This window comes from Pholcus phalangioides, unplaced genomic scaffold (genome assembly GCF_987345545.1).
Source record: "Pholcus phalangioides strain wild (caught in Gottingen) unplaced genomic scaffold, Ppha-v1.0 ptg000027l_1, whole genome shotgun sequence".
Lineage (NCBI taxonomy): Eukaryota > Metazoa > Arthropoda > Arachnida > Araneae > Pholcidae > Pholcus > Pholcus phalangioides.
Genome location: NW_028301617.1, coordinates 464,953 through 484,610, shown reverse-complemented (window position 1 = coordinate 484,610; position 19,658 = coordinate 464,953). Strand labels below are relative to the sequence as shown.

At 35.7% G+C, this 19,658-nt stretch overlaps 1 protein-coding gene across 2 annotated transcripts in view; it reads left to right on the top strand.

Moving 5' to 3' along the window:
- Positions 1–19,658, top strand: part of Su(z)12 (Polycomb protein Su(z)12) — a 50,156-nt gene that overhangs the window by 20,983 nt on the left and 9,515 nt on the right. The window contains exons 2-12 of one of the 2 annotated variants that reach the window (XM_089251462.1): positions 1,008–1,054; positions 1,979–2,043; positions 3,845–3,913; positions 6,757–6,812; positions 6,954–7,046; positions 7,165–7,362; positions 8,589–8,797; positions 9,892–10,033; positions 13,192–13,433; positions 19,039–19,196; positions 19,341–19,436. In XM_089251462.1, the coding sequence (XP_089107588.1) occupies positions 1,008–1,054; positions 1,979–2,043; positions 3,845–3,913; positions 6,757–6,812; positions 6,954–7,046; positions 7,165–7,362; positions 8,589–8,797; positions 9,892–10,033; positions 13,192–13,433; positions 19,039–19,196; positions 19,341–19,436 (1,375 nt within the window). Of the gene's footprint in view, positions 1–1,007; positions 1,055–1,978; positions 2,044–3,844; positions 3,914–6,756; positions 6,813–6,953; positions 7,047–7,164; positions 7,363–8,588; positions 8,807–9,891; positions 10,034–13,191; positions 13,434–19,038; positions 19,197–19,340; positions 19,437–19,658 lie in introns of both variants that reach the window. The other variant, XM_089251461.1, reaches the window with a different exon arrangement.

The following is a 19,658-nucleotide window of genomic DNA, read 5'->3' as shown; positions in this document are numbered from 1 at the left end:
GAGACGTACGCATGGGGGGGGGGGCATGAGCCCACTAGGCTCCCCCCCATATAAATTTATTTTTGATGCAAAAAATATTTTAAAAAACAATAATAAATTATCGGAAGAAAACACTGTTATATACTGTTATAATCAATTTCAATGCTGTTTGAAGGCTAAGAGATCAAAATTTTTCTTTAATTCATTGCGACCCACCCTGTAAACCTTTTGTGCCCCCTCGATCGTACGAGCCCTCTATGTATACCTCTGATCAGGATTGCCCTTCGAGAATATACAGAGGGTGGCAGAGTGAAAGTAGATACCCTGCCTCAATCACCATGTACACTCTTGATGAGCCTCCCCCCCCCCTCCCCAATTCGAAGCACATGTATTCGCTTGGGGTGTGTGCGTCTGTTGAGGTCAGAGGTCTACTAGGTCTTTTTTGATGATAAATATGAGTGGGAGTAGAAAGTGAGTATTTATAGAACTCTCACCTAGAATCTGGAGAATACTGTAAATATTATTTAATAATGGTTTCTGTAATATTATGAGGTTTTATTTTCTTAACTGTCTCTTAGTGTTACTGAATGCAAGTCATGTGGAATATATCATCAGCTTATTAAAAGCTTATTACTTGTTTTATCAATATCATAATGGTCTTGATTTTGGTTTATGCACTTAACATTATAAAATATTAACTTGCTATATGATTTGGTCTGTGTGGTTGATATGATTTGGATTTTGCAGTGCATCTACAATTCCCTCACTGCAACATTGGTTGAAAATCCCTGCTGTAGATATATAAGCAGCGAAATAATTTTATTTCAAAATAAAAGTTATTTCTTAATAAATTTTTGTTTTTTAATTAAAAGAAGCCACTCCATTACATATAGAAGAATTTACTAAATGGGAAAATTTTCCAGCTATGCCAATGTTAATAAATTTATCCCAAAGATTTCAAATGATATTTGAATGCAACAATGTGGTAATTGTTTATACTGAATGATAATTTATCTTTTGTTTTTCAGAACCCACTCAAATTTACAGGTTCTTGGGTGCTCGACAGTTAGTATCTGTAAGTAACTCTCTCAATTATTTTCGTGTAATTGTTTCATGAATTTTCATGTCAATATCGCTATGTATCTCTGCCAGCTGTCTGCATGCAGATAAGCTTTTTCAAATGAGGGACTGGCTCGCATCTGTGCCTCGGAGCTGGGAAACTGCAGAAAACGAACTTCAGCTGGCAACCACTATGCCGTCAATGGGGTTCAAACATGGATCCTCAGGACGAGAGTCCAGCACAATACCCACATAACCGCACAGCGATGGTTTAGGCCGCAGCGGCCCAGCTATTTATGAAAGAAAAATGTGCTGTGTGTTAACATGTGGGTGGTTAGAAAAAAAAAGGAAGTGCAATATGAGCAAAAAGAAAACTGTTACATGGCATGACGTGAAAATCTCAGTATGAACTACATCTAACTTTTGCTTAGCTTTCATTTTCAACTTTAATAATAAGCTGTGGTTGTGGATAATAGTAATTTATGCTTATAGCCTATGTAATTCTTGTAAGTTAATAAATAGAGGGTTATGTAATTATCAGCAACCATCGCTCATCCTTAAGGCCTATACAGGTTTTTATATCCCCAAAACATGAGTCAAATCATATGGGGGGGGGGGGGTCCTCTCTCTTAACATTTTGTGTTTCACAGACCCTTTTGTGAGACAGTACAAAAGTTCCACAGCACCCAATACACTGAACCCTCTGTAAATGACATGAAAGAACATGATGTGGAATTGGCTGTAAATCGTAGGCCGCAGTCTAATTTACTCTTGTTTACATGAAATGGCGATGGGGCAAAAGAAAAGGTCAAATGATTGAAATAGCTACATTATTATTGAAAAGTAAATCTTTCATGGGGATTTCAAATAATAGATTTTGTATGATTCATTCTATGGTATTCACATTCAAATCACTCTTTTATTTTCGTTGATTTTGCAGCCAATCTTTCTGCAGAGAACATTATCTTATATGAAACATCGTATGTCACGAACACATAAAAACAGGTAGAAATCATCTTATTTTCAAGTATTTGATGCATGCCATATTGTTAATTTAATTTCAAGCAGATAAATTTCAGCAGTGATCTGTGCGCAATAGTAAGGTTTTGATTGAATAGGTTATGCCTTCTCAGAATTCTTGGTCATTGCTATTCGATTAACCATAGCCATACTCTCTTTAAATTTTTGATATCAAAATTGAATTTAGTATTTCAATAGCAAAATACACACAAAATACAAATACATGCAGTGGAACTTAGGTTAACAGACGATTCAGTTAACGAGCAATTTTCATAATGAGCAAAATTTTTGAACATATTTTGTGACTCCATTAACCAGCGATAGTTCGCATTACAAAATACACACATTACGAACAAAAATTTTGTTCTTTATTTATTTTCACGTTATCACAACTGAACTGATGGTTCTTCGCTTTCGTTGATACACGTACTGTGGATTGTGGGCAATATTTTCCCCTACAGTCTCCTTCGGTTAGCCTGCCTCACTCACATGCAAGCGTGACTGTTTACAATATGTAACAAGATGTAGCATTACATACATAACGTTTATGTGCGCTTAAAGTTTTTTTTAAATTCTACTTTTAGAAAACTGTAGGCTGATTACATTATTGAACGTGACTTTGAGGGGCTAGCTCATGAACAGGAGCCAACATTTGTTGAAGAGATTGTCTTTGGGGAAAGCCATGGGACTACAGGTGCATGAAGATAATATTCAACAACTAGTCATAGAATAGGGCAGGAGTTGGCCATCGATGGATCTGCTTTGCACATAACAGCAAGAGTGCTTTGCACATAACAGCAAGAGTGCTTTGCACATAACAGCAAGAGTGCTTTGCACATAACAGCAAGAGTGCTTTGCACATAACAGCAAGAGTGCTTTGCACATAACAGCAAGAGTGCTTTGCACATAACAGCAAGAGTGCTTTGCACATAACAGCAAGAGTGCTTTGGACAGTATCTCGTCTTAGGAAGATAGAAGTGAAGAGTCCCTCACTTTAAATGAGATTAAAGAGATGTGTAAAATTGTGAATCTGTGCAAAATTTTGTAGCAAGAACCAATCAAATAAGGCTATACCAAAGTGAGCAATAAATCTGTCCAATGAGACAATGCAATTTCCCATTTCTAAGAAATTCTGAGAAAAAGTCAAAAGCAAGTTTCATTGGAAAACTTTTTTTTCCAGTCACACGAAATCAGTGTTTGCAAACAACAGAGAATCCGTAAATCGTCCTAAACGCTGTAGTCCTCCCCTCTCGTCGTTTAGAGTAAGGCAATTTGTAAACATTATTGTATTGCATGTTTATTTATGGCATTATATTATGTATATTTTATTGTATTATTTATTATATTATCATCGTGTTGTATTATATTGATTGATTTTTATTAGTCATTTTTATGTGAATGAATAGTTTTGGAACAAATCAGAGTTTTCATTATTTCCTATGGGAAAGTTTGATTCTATATATGAGTGATTCGAATAATGAGCAAGTTGGTGGAATGAATTAAGCTTGTTAACAGAAGTTCCACTGTATTACCAATTACGTAATAGCCCAAGGGAGTATATAATAATCCATCCAGAGCATATTGATGTTACATATATTAGGGTTGAGAGACATCAGACCGATCATTACATTAATATTTAGTCCTCATTACATTTGCAAAGGGAAGAAAATTAATACGTATTAACCTTATTCAGTTGCATTGATTTTGTTTATTAGTAGTTTTTTTGAGTTTGTGTGAGGAAATTAATTAATGTTTTTAATCGTGGTATTTTTGTTTGTTTTTGTAGAAAAGCGTGTAAACTAGACAATATCTTAGCAAAAGTCATATCACAACAGCATCAGCAAATGGGCGAGAGGTATGTCAAGGAGAAAAAAAAAGTCATTTTTCCTGTTATATTGTAACAGTGGGGGTGGAAAACCCCACTAAATTTTTGCATTTCTAGAGTAAAATCAACAATTTTAACACTGATTTCTATGAGGATCATCCTTTGCCTGACCCTCAAAGTGCTGCTGCTGATGATTGTGATGTCTGTCATTACTGGGAGGATTGAAAAAGTGGCAAACCATTATAAAGACATAAACTATTATACATATATACTGCAGCATTAAAGAAGTATCAAACCCTTGTAAAGGAATATACGAATTTGAAACGCATTGCTAGGGAATCATGATAACTAAAATAAACATTCCAAAAAGTGATTGTTGAGGCCCAGAAACCATTGTTGCCTGACAGCTTTTGCCCATTTCGGACATTTGCCTAATTAGCCTATCGTTAAAGTTGGGTCCCATTTGATATATATGCAAAATTTGTGGTGCCGATAAATCTAAAATTGTAGATTTGTATAGAGAATGCACGCGCCGCTCACACACACAATAATTTTATAAATATAGATTGCTAATTTTTCATGACGGCATCATAGATAGCTTCGAGTCTTGAGAAGTATAGATTCCATTGAAACCTTTCAACATTTTTTCCCTAAACCTTCCCATCGCCCCTCTATCCCAATGCAATAGTTTTCTTCATTTCTCCCACGAACATTCTCATTCATTTCCTGCTGTTGGATACTCCAAGTTTTCAGTAATCCAAGGTGTTCAAATTAGATTTTCAAGACTACTGTAAAATGTTCACAGGACAAAGGGAGCCTCAGGTATCAAAATTTTGAGAACCGAACCACTGCATTATACTATTTTACTTTTAGTATTTGATTCATTCAGTGGAGAAGTCGTTAAAGTTGTCATGATATAAAAATTTGCTACTCGTGCTAACTTAACTAACACTGGCACTTAAGCTGGGCCTGGGAAGCTGTTTAATTTTTCTTAAGTGGTATGAAACGTACCATTTACAAGGATTGATGAATGCAGGTTGTAAAACATTTGTATTCTTAGAACAATAAACATTCATTCATTCAAACTGAGCACAACTCTGTCAATCGCCCTAGGCAATTTACTACTGATTGAGTTGTGCTGGAAGTATAAGTGTCCCCCTTCAAATCTCCTGGGTCCCCTGGCCGCGAAAATGATTATATACATTATATATACATCATACAATACGATTACACACAATATATACATCAAACATAATAGACAAAAGCTGCCTCGCGACATTTGGCCAGTCGTGACCCAGCTTTAAAGTTCAGCCTTTTTGTGAGCAGTTGTCTAATTGGTGCTGTTTTCATTGCACTGCCTCGTGACAGTTGCCCATATGGCGCAGCCGTAGGAACAAAGTATGACTGAAGTCAAACATCATATAAACATGAAATTTGTATGCCTTACCGAGCGATGTATAAACGAAGTGTACCATAAAATAGCCATGTCATAAGCTGGATTTTAGCGGTAGTCATCATCAGAATTACTGTCACTTGAGCCCGACTAACTCCTGTCCACCTCTGGAATTTTCTTTCAGATACAAATACAAACACAACGCCACAACAGGCAAACCGCCCAATGAGGTGGCTGACTTAAGAACATCATGGATCCCGAGCCATTTTTTGGAGGCCCTACCTACTACTGCTACACCACACATGCATCCCCCCCCCCCCCGCGGAACCCCCAACGAATCGGTACATGCGGGAATGTGCGTGTACGTATAGTGAAACCTGACGTGAAGTTTTTTGTTTCTCTGTAATGCTTGTTATGTGTAGTGCTGCCATCTGCCACCAGTTTTTTCTAACTATGAGTAAAGTGTTATGATTGAATGATTTATCATTGTAGGACTGTTGCTCTCTGTGGCGAGACTTTTTAACGGGGAGATCGGCTCGCATTTGCGTCTTGAAGTTGGGAACCACAGAAAACCAACTTCAGCCGACCACCACTGTGGGGTTCGAACCCGGATCCTCGCATCGCGAGTCCATCACTATAACCACTCGACCACCACAGCGGCAGATGTTCCCCCACATCTCTTCATGAAAGTTTTTGAACCATTTCATGTAAAATGAAAGATTCAGCCAATAGAAAATGCTTTGGAAAGAAAGAAAAACCATGTTTTCAGATCATACATTCTTTCAGTGCAAGACTCTGGGCATCAAACTGTCTGTAGATTCAACCCCATAGACCCACTCTGTAATACACTATTACGTTACCGACTGTACCATTGTCGGGCAGTCTGGGCAACTGGACATTCTAAGAGCTTATCTTTTTCCATCTGCATATAGGAGACCCAGGAAAGAACTGACTAAATCACAAATGGAGGGGGGATACAGCACACTAACTGTACTGGGTTGTGTGCGTAGTGTAAAATAAAAATATCTCTCCAGTATCTCATCTTCCTATAAATTTTAATTTATCTACTTTTGAAGCTGTTCATTTTAGCCTTCGGTCAGTTTTTTATAGTGATCCTTGGTGTTAAAAAAAATGAACTTATCTGTAAATTTTGGACAGTACCTGGAATGAATTGGACAATTTCCCATTAAAAACCTGCCCAAAATTGCATATCTCTCTAACACCTAATTTCAACTAATGTAGCTAATTATCTTTGTCAGTCAAGGTATCACCGTATTTGTAACGCTGTGAATTCATCAAACTGATTGGTTTGTTATAAAAAACTATCACATTTTGCTGATGTGTATGATGTAAACAAACATTTAATTTGAGTCAATTTAACTAGGCTTCGCCAAATCTTATTCTTGTTAATAACATTCCGTGAGTTTTGAGAGCATTGTATTTTTCCTCTTTCTGAGCTATATTCTTAATTTTATTGCAGGCCAATTGGAAATCTCAACCTGACATTCATGGGTTATCATGACACAATAAATCGAGGTTAGTCTCATGTTTTATTTATTTGTTGAGAGAGTTTTCATGTAACACATGAAAATTGAAACATCTCAGTGTCTTTGTTCAGTGATGATCTTCTGTATATAATTCTCATGTGTCTGATCACTTTCTTTCGTTATCTCACAGCCTGCAGCGAAACAGTAGTTGTTGAAGCGATACTGAATAAAGTATGCTTCAAGAAAAGGAAAGAAACATCAAACCCTGTGATGCAGACTCCTGGTTAGTATTTTTCTATTGCTCATTTGATATCCATTGTTATAGTGGGTTTTCTTGAAAAGTAGTTGTGTGATCTCTCTAAATCCCATAAATTGTCTGAGTGGTATTTATTTTATTTCAGTTGGTAAATGTGAGGTTTTACGAAACCCAGATCCTAGCCACCCACCCGAAAAGTTCACTGCCATTTCTGTGCCGAGCGATTATTTTAACCTCAGCAACGGTCATCTAGTCAAATCTTACTCGCTCACACTACGCGTCATTTGCAATCCTTCCAAAACGAAAGTGAATGGCATCTGCAATGGTGACATCTCTGATATTGGTCAGTATAAGAATGATTCTTTGAGATTCTAAAATGTAAGTCTTGACTAAGGCTAGTCCTCCACTGGAAACAACACGGCTGCAAGCACGCAGGGGAAGTAAAGGGTAACGGGAACATTGTGTTGGGGGGAAGGGGGGATGTCTAACATCGTTCACTCTAGAAGTAAACCAACCACACTGCACAAAAGGCATAAAATCCCCTGTTTCACTGGATTTGCTGCTCGTCTGCTGCTGTCACGGAGTCACTGATGTAAAATCGGAGCAAGTGAACGACATTCTCCTACTTTTTGTGCAATGGGATCAGTCTTGCAAATACAGGTAACTGGGGCGACTTGTTTATCGCTTCCAGTGGATGACTGGCTTTAGTCAAATGGCAGAGTACTGAATTACTGTGAAAAAAAAAACAAAATCAGTTAAAAAGCTATAAATCTGAATTATAGCATAGTTGCCACGCTCTCAGATTTCTACTCTATTTCCCTGACTCCTGAAAAATTCTTATATCTCCTGAATTTCACCCGTGATTGTGAAAAATCCCTACATTTAGGGGAAAAAATTATTCCCAAAGAATTTACCGAAAAAAAAAAACCTGTTGCTTCATAAGCATTGTGTAAATTGTTACCATTCCCTCAAATCACAAAACGATTTTAAATTTTTTGGGAGAAAACACAAAATTCGCCAATCAGTCAGTGTTAATCCAGCCTTTTGAAAACCAAAATTGGCACAATCATGTGTATCTGCTTTATTCATATGTCCCGTTTTAGGCCCGATGGAGATTTTATAGTTTACGAGATTTGATCTTTGAGAGAAATAATGTCCGGTAATTTAATCCAAGGAATTTAACCTACTGGTTGGCTATGATTGACGATGGCTTGCACAATGTTATGTTTTTTGCAAGAAAATATTCCTACCTACTATTTTACTTTTACTAATGAAAAAATCTCTAAAATGTTTCAAAGATCCCTTTCAGATTTATTTTTATACGAAATTTTTGGATCCACACGAAAACCTAGAATTATCACTCTCCAAAGTTGGCAGCTTGTATCCTGATTTCCTTAATTATATCATTTTGGCGACTGTTAATATTTATTTGTTTATGGAAAGAAATCTTTGCTGCTTCATTCAATCGATTTGTGAACTTTTCGCTTTGTCGATTTGTGAACTCGATTGTGACTTGAACTTCCTAGGAAAAAAAATGTTATATAATTTTTTTTAATCATATGTTTGCAGATGAACCTCCACAGAAGAAGAGGAAAAATCTTCTGAAGGGTCTGCATGAGGACTGCCGCCTGTATTATGTAGATCTTGTTGTCTATGATAAGTATCAGAGGTGTCTGCTGGTCGAGGGCGATTACCAACTAGCCCTGAGAGAATATGGTCAGAAGAGCATAACCAAAAAGACCTCCTCCTGGGAAACTTTCCCTGAAACGAACGAATCCGTAAGTGAGGTGCATATGAGAAATTTTGAAATCTACTCTTTTTCATTAAAATCATATTTTAACCTTTATGTTATGGGCTTCGGACCCATAATTTAGATTATATTTAATGCTTGTAATTTTGATTGTATTTAAAAAGCAAATTTACTACTATACAATGAAATAATTAAGATTATGCAGTGAACACAAGCGAGTATTTGTGCATTCAAATATTCATGACTTATTAAAAGGGTTGTTTATAAAACTGATTTGGTAACTCACTTCACAATCACATAATAAATTGTTAAATTATTCAAAGGGGAGAATCTATTCGGCTTGGTTGTTTAATGCAAGGCTTGATAAATCCAAAAACAGTTTAGGCACCAGCAAAATGTTTTAAGCCAAGCACGTTTTTTTAACAGTCTCAAGTAGGCTACTGATGTTTTTACTTTTCCGGGACTTAATGCTTCTTCCAACATGTGGAAACAAATGTCTTTAAATCATAAAATTGTATCACCTTTAGACTCCAATTTAGCAATCACTTATAGAAAACTTAAGGCACCAGTACTTATTTTCTGTTTGCAATGGCAACCTGTCACCTGGAATGTCTTCTGCGGCATACCAAAGCCTCTGGTCAACACCAGGGCTGAACAAATGGAAAATAAATTTAGGCCCCCCCCCCTTCTGCTGAATTTTTTCAAAGCCAAGTATTTTTCATTTGGAGAGAGAGATATGGTTCGAAATAGTTATTTCTAAAGACTTGAGATGGTAACCGTTTTCATGTTGGTAGACATGCCAACACAAATTTCAAAAAAAAAAAAAAATTATTTGTCCCCATATTCAAATTTAGCAATCTCGCATAGATCGTTTTGGGTGGCTACTTATTTTTTAATTTCACCCCGTGTGGTGCCCAAGATTTGTTAAGCCCTGGTCTACACAGTTTAAGGGAACACAGAGATATAGAACTGGTGCCCATTCCATTAATTGCTATTTTTCCTATTGCAAGCAAAATATGTTTGGTTTATAGCTCATTAATGAATCTGACTGACAATTGTTATTGCTGAATGATCAATATTGAAATTTGTGTTAATTAATGTAATCAAATATTGTTTCCACAGGCGTTAGGACTTTTTGATGTGTTCAGTAAAGGTCCATTAGTAAGTCTGCACTTGGCCTGGAGCAACAATTCCAAAACTGTTAATATTGAACGACCACTGCCAGTCATCAGGCCAAAAGACTTTTATAAGAACGGATGGAAAAGTGAGTATATCTTTCATCTTGTGTGTATTATGGTGGATTATCACTGCCTGTCATTAACATTGCCGGTGATAATTAGGCATACCATAAATTCCAGAGTATAATCCACATGTGCAAATCTCATTCACCAATAATGAAATCTTAAAGAGTGTAGGTGGGGTTGTTTTTCACCTTTTTTTTTCGTCAAAGGAAGAAAATGTATATTTTTCTACTTGCATTCTATATGCAGGGCTCCCACTCGTCCTACTTTTCCTAATATGTTCTACTTTCTAGTTTTTGTCCTACTTTTTTACCAAACCCTATCTACAAAATTAGTGTAATTGGTTTTAATTGAACAGGGAATCATCAATATATTTCCAAATAGTTCAGATGTTGTAGATATCAATTAATGGTTCTGGCAAAGCAGAAATTGTATAGTTTCAAGGTTATTTGGGGGGGGGGGGGGCGTATGTTGACCATTTAGTTTATTAATTTTTCATTTACTTAGTTTGAGGGTTCAACAAGTATAGTAGTTATTAAAACCTTCTGTCTGGATGGAAAAAATAATTTTGTATTTACTTTTCATAGTAACTAGCAGTCATCGTTCAAAATTATGGTGCACATTTTGTGTATAGATGAAACAACAGCTTGCATTACAAAACAGTTGGATGCATAGGCCTATTCTAGGTTTGGTGAGTCTGATGCTACCCAATATCATTCCATTGTCTTCTGTATTTTTAGGGCATGCAGAGGCATAAACAATGTATACAGTATTCAGTAAAGAATTATAAATGAAAGTGCTTTATTTTTCAAAAATGATTACACTGGTATTGAACAGTAAAATGTAAACCAATCCCTTCAAAAAAGGGGATGGCAACGAAGTAAAACCATCCAGTTCACCTTGACTTATTTACATCTGAGCTTGTAATCTACACATTTTGCACTGTGCTTTTGAAAGTGGTTATTTCGAAGGAGCATCATATTCTTAAAAATCTTACATGCCTTCATAATTTGCAGTGTGCATTGTCGAAGAGAGTTGACAGATTGGACTGTGGAAGACTCCAAAAAAGTGTAATTTATATCGTGAGAAGAACAGAAAAGAATTGTCTGTTGGTTGCTGGTGCACTGTTTTGGTCAAAAATTGTTTTTGTAACCAAGTTATTTCTGTTATCTTCCTTTGATTTGAGTCAATCTTATAGGATACTGAAATAGTGTGCTATGGGGAGGGGGGAAAATTAATGAAGTTTTTTTAAATACATTTTTTTTTAGGATTTTTTGTTTTTGTTATGCTACGATTATGTTGTCTAGAGGGGGGGGGGTACCCTCCCCATCATACTTTTTAATCCTGCTTTTTCCTACTTTTTGTAATTTTTTGAATGGGAGCCCTGTATATATCATTTGAAAAAAATTATATGACATAATTAATTTTCAAAAATATTCTCATCTAATGCCAGTCTCTCAGAAAAACTAAGTTGCATATTATATGCAGATGCATGTAATCCTAACTGGAGAAATCAAGATATTTTTTTTCAAGTGTATAATCCACTAATTACACACAGGAAAATGTGGTACTTGCTTCCCTTTAAATGAGTCTACTGTTGCAATTTGCCGAGTGCCAAAAAATCAATAAATAGGAGCAGACCCCTTGACGGTTAAGACAGAAATAAAAATCAATATTAAGGTAGTATTTTATTTATTAAATTTTATGTATCAGTCACCTCATTGGGCATTTTGCTTGTTGTGGCCTTGTATTTGCATAATTAAGACCGGCAGAAAATTCCCGCATGCCAGTGGCTCTCAGCCTCTACGATATTCTGGGGGTGGGGGGTGGGGACAAGTGAAAATCAAGTAAAAAGGGAAGACAGGGCAATTGATTGAAAAACAAACAAAAAATGTGTGACACCATCTCATGGGTGCCAAATCAGGCACCATAAAACCAGTGGTTCCCAAAACTTTTTGAAGTTTGACCCCCCCCTTTTAACAAGAATTTTATATTGGCCACCCCTTTTTTTCAATTCCAGTTAAAATGTGATAGATGTCACTCTACCATTACTATTTATTCATATGGGCATATATATATATAATCAACTCTGCATTTTTGAATTTTTTTGAAAAACCATCATTTTGATTGAGATACGCCAGTGCTCATGCTTGTATGTGCATATTCAGCTGAAAGATCAACCTTTGACAACCAATGAAAGTTGAATTATTGTAGGGCTTCCTGTCATCAAAATCAGCAACTACATGACTTCATTAAACGAGATAATTAAACTTGTACAGGATTGTCTGCAAGCATGGAAAAAGATTTTTAACTTTTTATATTCGCTATTTTTGGGATTTTCAATTTATATTGCGAAAGAATAAAATAAGTTTATTTTAAGACTTTGAAATTTTGGAAATTCTTTTGTGACTCTCCCTACCTCATTTACGCAGCTCCCGGGAAGTCCCCCAACTGTTTGGGGACCACTGATTTGAACTATGATTGTTTTAACAATTAATTTGCTAATAAAAATGTAATTTTTTTTATTCGTATGCATGGCATGTACAAATTTGTGAGTTTTCAAAGTAATTTTACTAATGGAGTGTTTACACCTTCGGCTGGGTTCACACTGGACCTTTATGACAAGTGATATGATCCGCAACACATGAGGAATCTGCCCAGATCGGTTACAAAAAATCCAAATCAATACTGTTTTTTTTCTTCTAACCAATCTGTTTCCATTTCTTCACCTGTCGTGATCATATGGCTTGACATATCGGTCCAGTGTGAACCCGGCCTTAGGGCTGCCAAAAGTATTTCTTGCATGAGCCATTTTTAGATGTGATGTATAGATGGTTTTAATTATTTGATTGTACATGCACCAGTTCTTTTATGAAGAGTTTATGAATTTGTATCAACCTTTTAGGAACAATCCTGAACTTTGGTCACCCTTGTTTAGCCTAATTTACTTAAAAACCATTTATGGGCACATCCACTGTCTGTTTCTGCATCCATGTTCTCATTCCTTTTCCCAATGGTTTGGTTCTAGTTTGCATTAAATCAGATTTGTGCTTTCCCCCCTTTAGAAAGTTTCAGTGGGGGTAAATTAGAATGGTCTCCTATAGGAGCCTTAATTTTGCAGATATAAATCCCATTTACATGTGTCTTATGGCTTTGTTTATTTTTATATCCTTGTCAACAGGTCTGATCAATGGTGTGACCAGTCAAAACAACAATAATCATCAGGGAAACAACATTCATGCCTTAGAAAAGCCAAAGAAGTTGAGGATCTTCTATCAGTTCCTGTACAACAATAACACGCGGCAGCAGACAGAGGCGAGAGATGATCTGCGTTGCCCGTGGTGCAAAGTCAATTGTACTCAACTCTACTGTTTGCTCAAGCATCTGAAACTATGTCATAGTCGCTTCATTTTCAATTACATTGTGAGTCGTTACATGATTTTGATTAATTTATTCTTGAAAATAAGTTTATCTATTTGTTTCAAAATGCTGAAGGAAAGCCCTTTTATTTTCTGATTAATTTTTTTTTTTGTCCTGTTTCGAGCAGCCTTATACAAATTGGTGCATATTTTGAGGGCGTAAATTTGCTTAATTATTTTCTTATATTCATTTCTGATGCATTTACTTAAATTCCATAGCCCTGTTTACGTGAGGAATAAAATATCCCGGGAAGTTACCGGTGACAGGGGTTTTCGCCACAACCCACTTACATGGCATTTAGTTTGTCGTGTTCTCCCCTACCCCCATCTTTCCGAAAGTCGTCACATGGATTGAACGGAAGTGGTTGACTCAAGATGGCTGATAAAGGGGTTAACAGTATTTTTCGCAGTGCAAATGATCAGAGAAGAGGTCAGCATCACTCACCATTCCTCTGCAGAAAAGATCGGCTTCTTTCGAGATATCTCTGTTCCCTCCTTTTTTCTCCCTATGAGAGAGAAAAAAGTTTGCCATGCAGGTGATAATCACCAAAGCAACCCCCAATCTTGCACATGTAAACGGGTCTCGTGTGTTTGAGATGTTTTAATTTTTATATTTGGCTTATATGAGTTGTAATTTTACTGATGAAGGCCTTGTTTTTATTTTAACTTGTAACTTGAGAATTCACAAGAATAACCCATTACATGCAAATATTTAATATTACAGGGAGGTCCTCAAACATTTTCAAATCAAGAGTTCCATTTGTGCATGTCTTGTTTTTTTTAAAGCAGCATTTTTAAGAAAATTGCTAAAACTAGTATCAGAATAATGTTCATACTTGAATGGGTTTTTTATGGGGAAGTTGATCGATACCTCCTAAGAACTACATCTGCCTCAAGCATTGGATTTCGTGGAAATTTTAGTGAGCATTGGAGTGCTTGCGAGCAACAGGTTGAAAACACCTTGTCAAAGTATATCTGTGTAAAAAATCTGCCAAAGAATGGTCTTCCAGCTTTACAAAAAAAATTGTCTTACCACCCAGCTTTTACCTTTGAATATATACTGGACCGTTGTTCGTTTGGTCAGCACGGCTTTTAAGTTATCCTTGGTCATGATCAAATTAAATCCTCCTTTTGATAACTGAAAAAGAATTTCTTGGGGCAAAGGGTTGTCGATCGTATGAGTTCATTCCCTTCTCAACGTTTTCCAAACAGTAGTTGGTTGGCACATTACTGGATATAATGGATTAAAATTTTTTTGTTAGCTAAGGATAATGTTTGACCTTTTCAACAACAACACTGACCAGTAACCACAGCTTGTGCTTATGCTTTTATCAATCTATTGGGAACTGTTTGTGTGTTGTGGATTGGAATAGATGTCTTAGGAGAGTTATCTGTATGTCTAAAAGTGTGTGGTTGGATAAGAAGAATTGGAAGAGAATGAACTTATACAGACTGCCCCAAAAAAACTCACTTAATTGATAGTGGTTGCAGAAATCTTATTAGTCATATTAAGTGGTTTTTAATTGTTACTTTAACAATAGACTTTTTTTTTGCAAAAATTTGACCCATACTGTGCATACCTAGAAATGCACCCTTATTATTATGTTTGCTGTAAAATGCAATGTAATACATCTATTCCACAATTTATTAATGGCTTCCATTCCGAGCACCATATGTAACTGAAAACCTTCACAAGTTGAAATCATGCAAATTCACCAATTTGAGATCAGAACAGTAGGGAAGCGGGTTTAGTAAAAACATTTTTGCCAAACTGACCAGGGTCAATTTATAGCTGGGCAAGATAGCCAAACAATTGGCTTGTAATTCAAAGTCCAAAAATGGAACGCTTGTAAGTCAGGGAAGTGATTGTATAAAACTTCAATATGTAAAATGCCCCAAAGCAGAATGTGTCGAAATCTGCGATATACATCACAGAACAATCAGTGTTACTGCAGAACAATCTGGAAGAATTCTAAGACAGTATGAGAATTTTCACCACTGAATATTTTTGTTTAATCGAGGGCTCGTTGCAGAACAATGCAAAATATTTTGCTTTGGGGGTAAAATGCATATACTACTCTATCATTCAGGGTTGTTTGGTTTAAACCATGGTTTAAACCTTGGTTTTCAACAAGTGGTTTTTTTCAAAAAATCAAATAAAAGTTGCCTAAATATAATTTTTTTTTCCTTGAAAAATATGATATTGGTTCATTATTATCCAAAATGTTTCATTTTTACCACATTTTATATCCTTGGGGTACATTCTGATGGTATATCTTTAAATGATATAAGATTTTATAAGTGGTTTTTTTTCAAAAAGTCTCATAAAAGTGGCCAGAATATATATATATTTTTCATATGAAGTATCTTAGTCATTTAAAGTTATATATAAAAGCCAAAATTTCTCATTCTTACAACATTTTCTAACCTTTGGCTACATTCTGATGCTCTCTTTAGCAAATTCATGAATAAGAATTGCATCATACATCTAAATAAAGTGGTGTATTATCTCACAGGGTTTCTTTTTCCTTTCACAAAGAAGCAGCTACAGTAGTGACACCATCATGCTAAGGGCAGGTGATCCTATAATCCAATAAAGACACCAGCTGTCCTTAAAGGATAAAGACTAGTGTACTAGTTGTTACATATATTTTCATTTTCTTTCCCATAAGAAGTAGCACATCTCTTACTGTATATCTCCAGTCTTAATATTCAATAGTTGTTTTTTTTATACTTTCACCCACACACACTATTAAGCCTAGTTAATCAAGGTTCTACTGTATAGTAGTAACAGATTTCTGAAAAAATAATCAGCTATATACAGGGTGATTATAATTTAAGTTTTGATTCCAAAACTATACAATAAGTACTGATCAGAATGACTTGAAAATTTGCATGGATACTCCTGAAGCAATGGAAGTTTCTTTCGCAAAAGAAAAAAGTGCAAAATGTGCAAGTAGACGATGCTGTACTTGGCCAGCAGTATAATCTATTTTGTGCAACCACATCATTTCGGCACTTCCACAGCATCAGTGTGTGGATAGAACTTCTATCAAGATCCACATTGCAATACCAGTAAAGCAGCTGCTGAAGACCCATTTTGACAGGATGCACCTTAACCCTTGCAACTTCTGGCTGTGGGGGTACCTCAAAATGTTATAAACAGTGGTCAGATTAAGTGGTTTAATAAAGCTGAATTGCAAGCACATCCACATTATGACCATGGCATACTCCGATTCCGTTGTTGAACAAGAATTTTTGTGCTTTCAACCTCATAGCCAGAACACGCGATGGACAACATATTTAACATTTCTTAAGTAAGTTGTAGTTATTTGTTCAATTACTTCGTTTTTTGTGATGTTTCCATGAATTATGAAATCGTGAAATGCTATAATTAAGGTATCATTCTGCCATGACTGGCTATCGTTTCCATTCTGCAAGCAAATTTCCTCCATGTTTGATGATGTCATTAATTTTACATTTTTAATTATTTTTTCCCCTTTATCAAATAAAATTGAATTTTTTCAGGAATATTCATGTCAATTTTCAAGTCATTCTGACAATCATTCTTTTTTTACAGTGTTTTGAAATCAGAACCTAAGTTATAATTACCCTGTATATCGTAAATCATTGCTAATTAATCTGCATTATTTATGCTTTATTAAATACATTATATTCACCTAATTTTTATTACTTTTTTGCGAAATAGCTTCCTAATTAAGTATACTGAAAGTAACTGGAGAAAAACCTTTATATATTATATGATTAATAATAACATTAAAAGAATTTTCAAACACACAGTAATCCATTGAGTTAAGCAAAAAATTATTAAATTGCAAAAGTTGGTTTTTGTTAAAATGTAATAAATATTTAGTGATTAATTAGCATGGGAATAGTGTTAATTACATTAATAAACATTTTATTTTAGTTAATTATTGGAAGTTTGAATGATTTTTCAGAAATTTCATTGTTTTTAATGTTAATACTATTTAAAACAAAAAAAAAAAAAAACGGTTTAAACCAAAAAAACCCGGTTTTTTGGTTTTTTTCACCAACCCTGCTATTATTAAATATGTTCATGCATATATAATACTAGCTGATACCCGCGACGTTGCCCGTCTCGTAAAAAATGTATGTAAGCATAGCTTATTAATTATTTCTTAATCAAAAAAATTTCTGCATAAAGTAAGAAAAAATTACTTTTATTTTTAAATAGTTTAATTAAAAACTTCAGGCAATCACTTGTGGATACACAATATATTTTGTTTTTCAATCTGGTGTGTAGATGTACAAATTTTTTGGATTACCAACATGCAAACAGTCCGTGTGAAAAACAGGGCGCAAGTAGGTTGATACCTGCCACTGCTAACGACTGGCCTTGCACTTTGTTGATTGTCACGGCAAAAGCTAAACCAATCGGGAACTGTAATCGCTTGAAAGTGGATGGCATTTCTTTAGTGATAATTGGGATACGTGGAATGAAGACGTCTTCTCCTTTGGCACATTCAGTTAGAATCATTGCTTCAATGATGCAATTGTGCAATTTCTTCACGCAGAGTCAGGTGCCATCACAGAGTCTCGGTGTCTCCAAATTTCTTGAAAGCGTTATAGGTGCTCCGACTTTGAGGGTCAAGTTGTATGGTGGCACACTCGGAATATCCAAAGAGTTCAGAAATTCTGCAGGATACATAACTATCTGCGCTGAGTCTGTGACAGTGTCAACCGATTTGTAAGATGTGGAGTCTCCCGGAATAATCTTTAGCACTTTTTTGTTGATCTTGTTCACACTGTCAGAATCCATTTGGGAACGGAATCAGTCCAGTGCTTGGATCTACGGGAATTCTTCCCTTGCCAAGTTTGATGTGAAAATTATAGCCGTGCTGAGTAATTTTGCAGTTGAAACTCGCATGTTGGTGGATTATAATATTTTTTTAACTTTGTGCCAGAGTGTTGACGATTTGAGGTAAGCATTGAGTTCATCTGATGGCATTGAACAGTTTTATTCTCAGTTTTGTCGGCGTAGTTGTTGTTCTCTGTTGTTAGTGACGTCATGCGTCCAGCTTGTGTAGCGAATATTATTCAAACGCCTTTTAAGCATTTTTTAAATTGGAACTACCTCTACTATGGGCGGATGATGAGATAAAGGCTGCATTACACTTACAGAACACCCTGTATATAGGCAAGGAAAAATGTCTGGCGCTTCCCGGGTTTTCTTCAATTACTGGGAGGATTGGAGAAGTGACAAACCATTATAAAGGAATAAACTGTTGTAATGGCAGCATTAAAGATTTGGCAAACCATTGTAAAGGCATGTATACACGTCTGAAACACATTGTTGGGAACTATGGTAACCAAAGTAAACATTCCGAAAGTGATTGTTGAGGGCCCCAAAACCATTGTTGCCACACAGTTTTTTGCCCATTTCAGGCATTTGCCCAGCTCTGACGAACTTTTAAAGTAGCCTACGGTTCAATCCCGGTCCTGTTTGGCATATATGCAAAATCTGGCGACGATTGGCCAAAACTGTAGATTTGTATAAAGAACATACATACATACTTTCACATTTATATATATATATATATGTACTCATTCATATTTTAACATTTCAGCCACATCCTAAAGGTGCTCGCATCGATGTGTCCATTAATGATTCCTATGATGGTTCATATGTAGGTAATCCACATGATGTTCACAATCAGACCGGATTTACTTTTGGTCAACTAGGTCCAACTCGACGGAATCCTGTCACTCGTGTCATAGTTTGCAGGTGAATGTGCATCAACATTTATTTTCACACTAATATGTTTATTTTCACGTTATTTCCTTTCACACTAATTTCAAAAATTCATCGCGAAAAGTTCCCTTTGAAAGTTCCCAAATTTTACTATGTTGAGTTTGTTCTATTCCGTAGGCCAAAGCGAACCCCTCCATCATTGTCTGAATTCGTAGAAAGTGAAGAGGTCGTGGAACAAGAAAATCATAGGACATATATCTCTGGACACAACAGGTAAGGCTAAAAATGGTTCCATGCTACACACAGCATAGATTGTTTTCTGAAACATACAAAAATGTATTTATATATTAATTGCTCAGGGAAATCTACTTTCAAACTGTAGGTTTAACGATCATGGTAAAAAAATGATTGTTAGCTTTTGTGAGTTGGGAAAGGGATGTTTTTCTTCAGTTTAAGCGGGGGTTATAACTTATACTTGGACTGTAACATTTATGC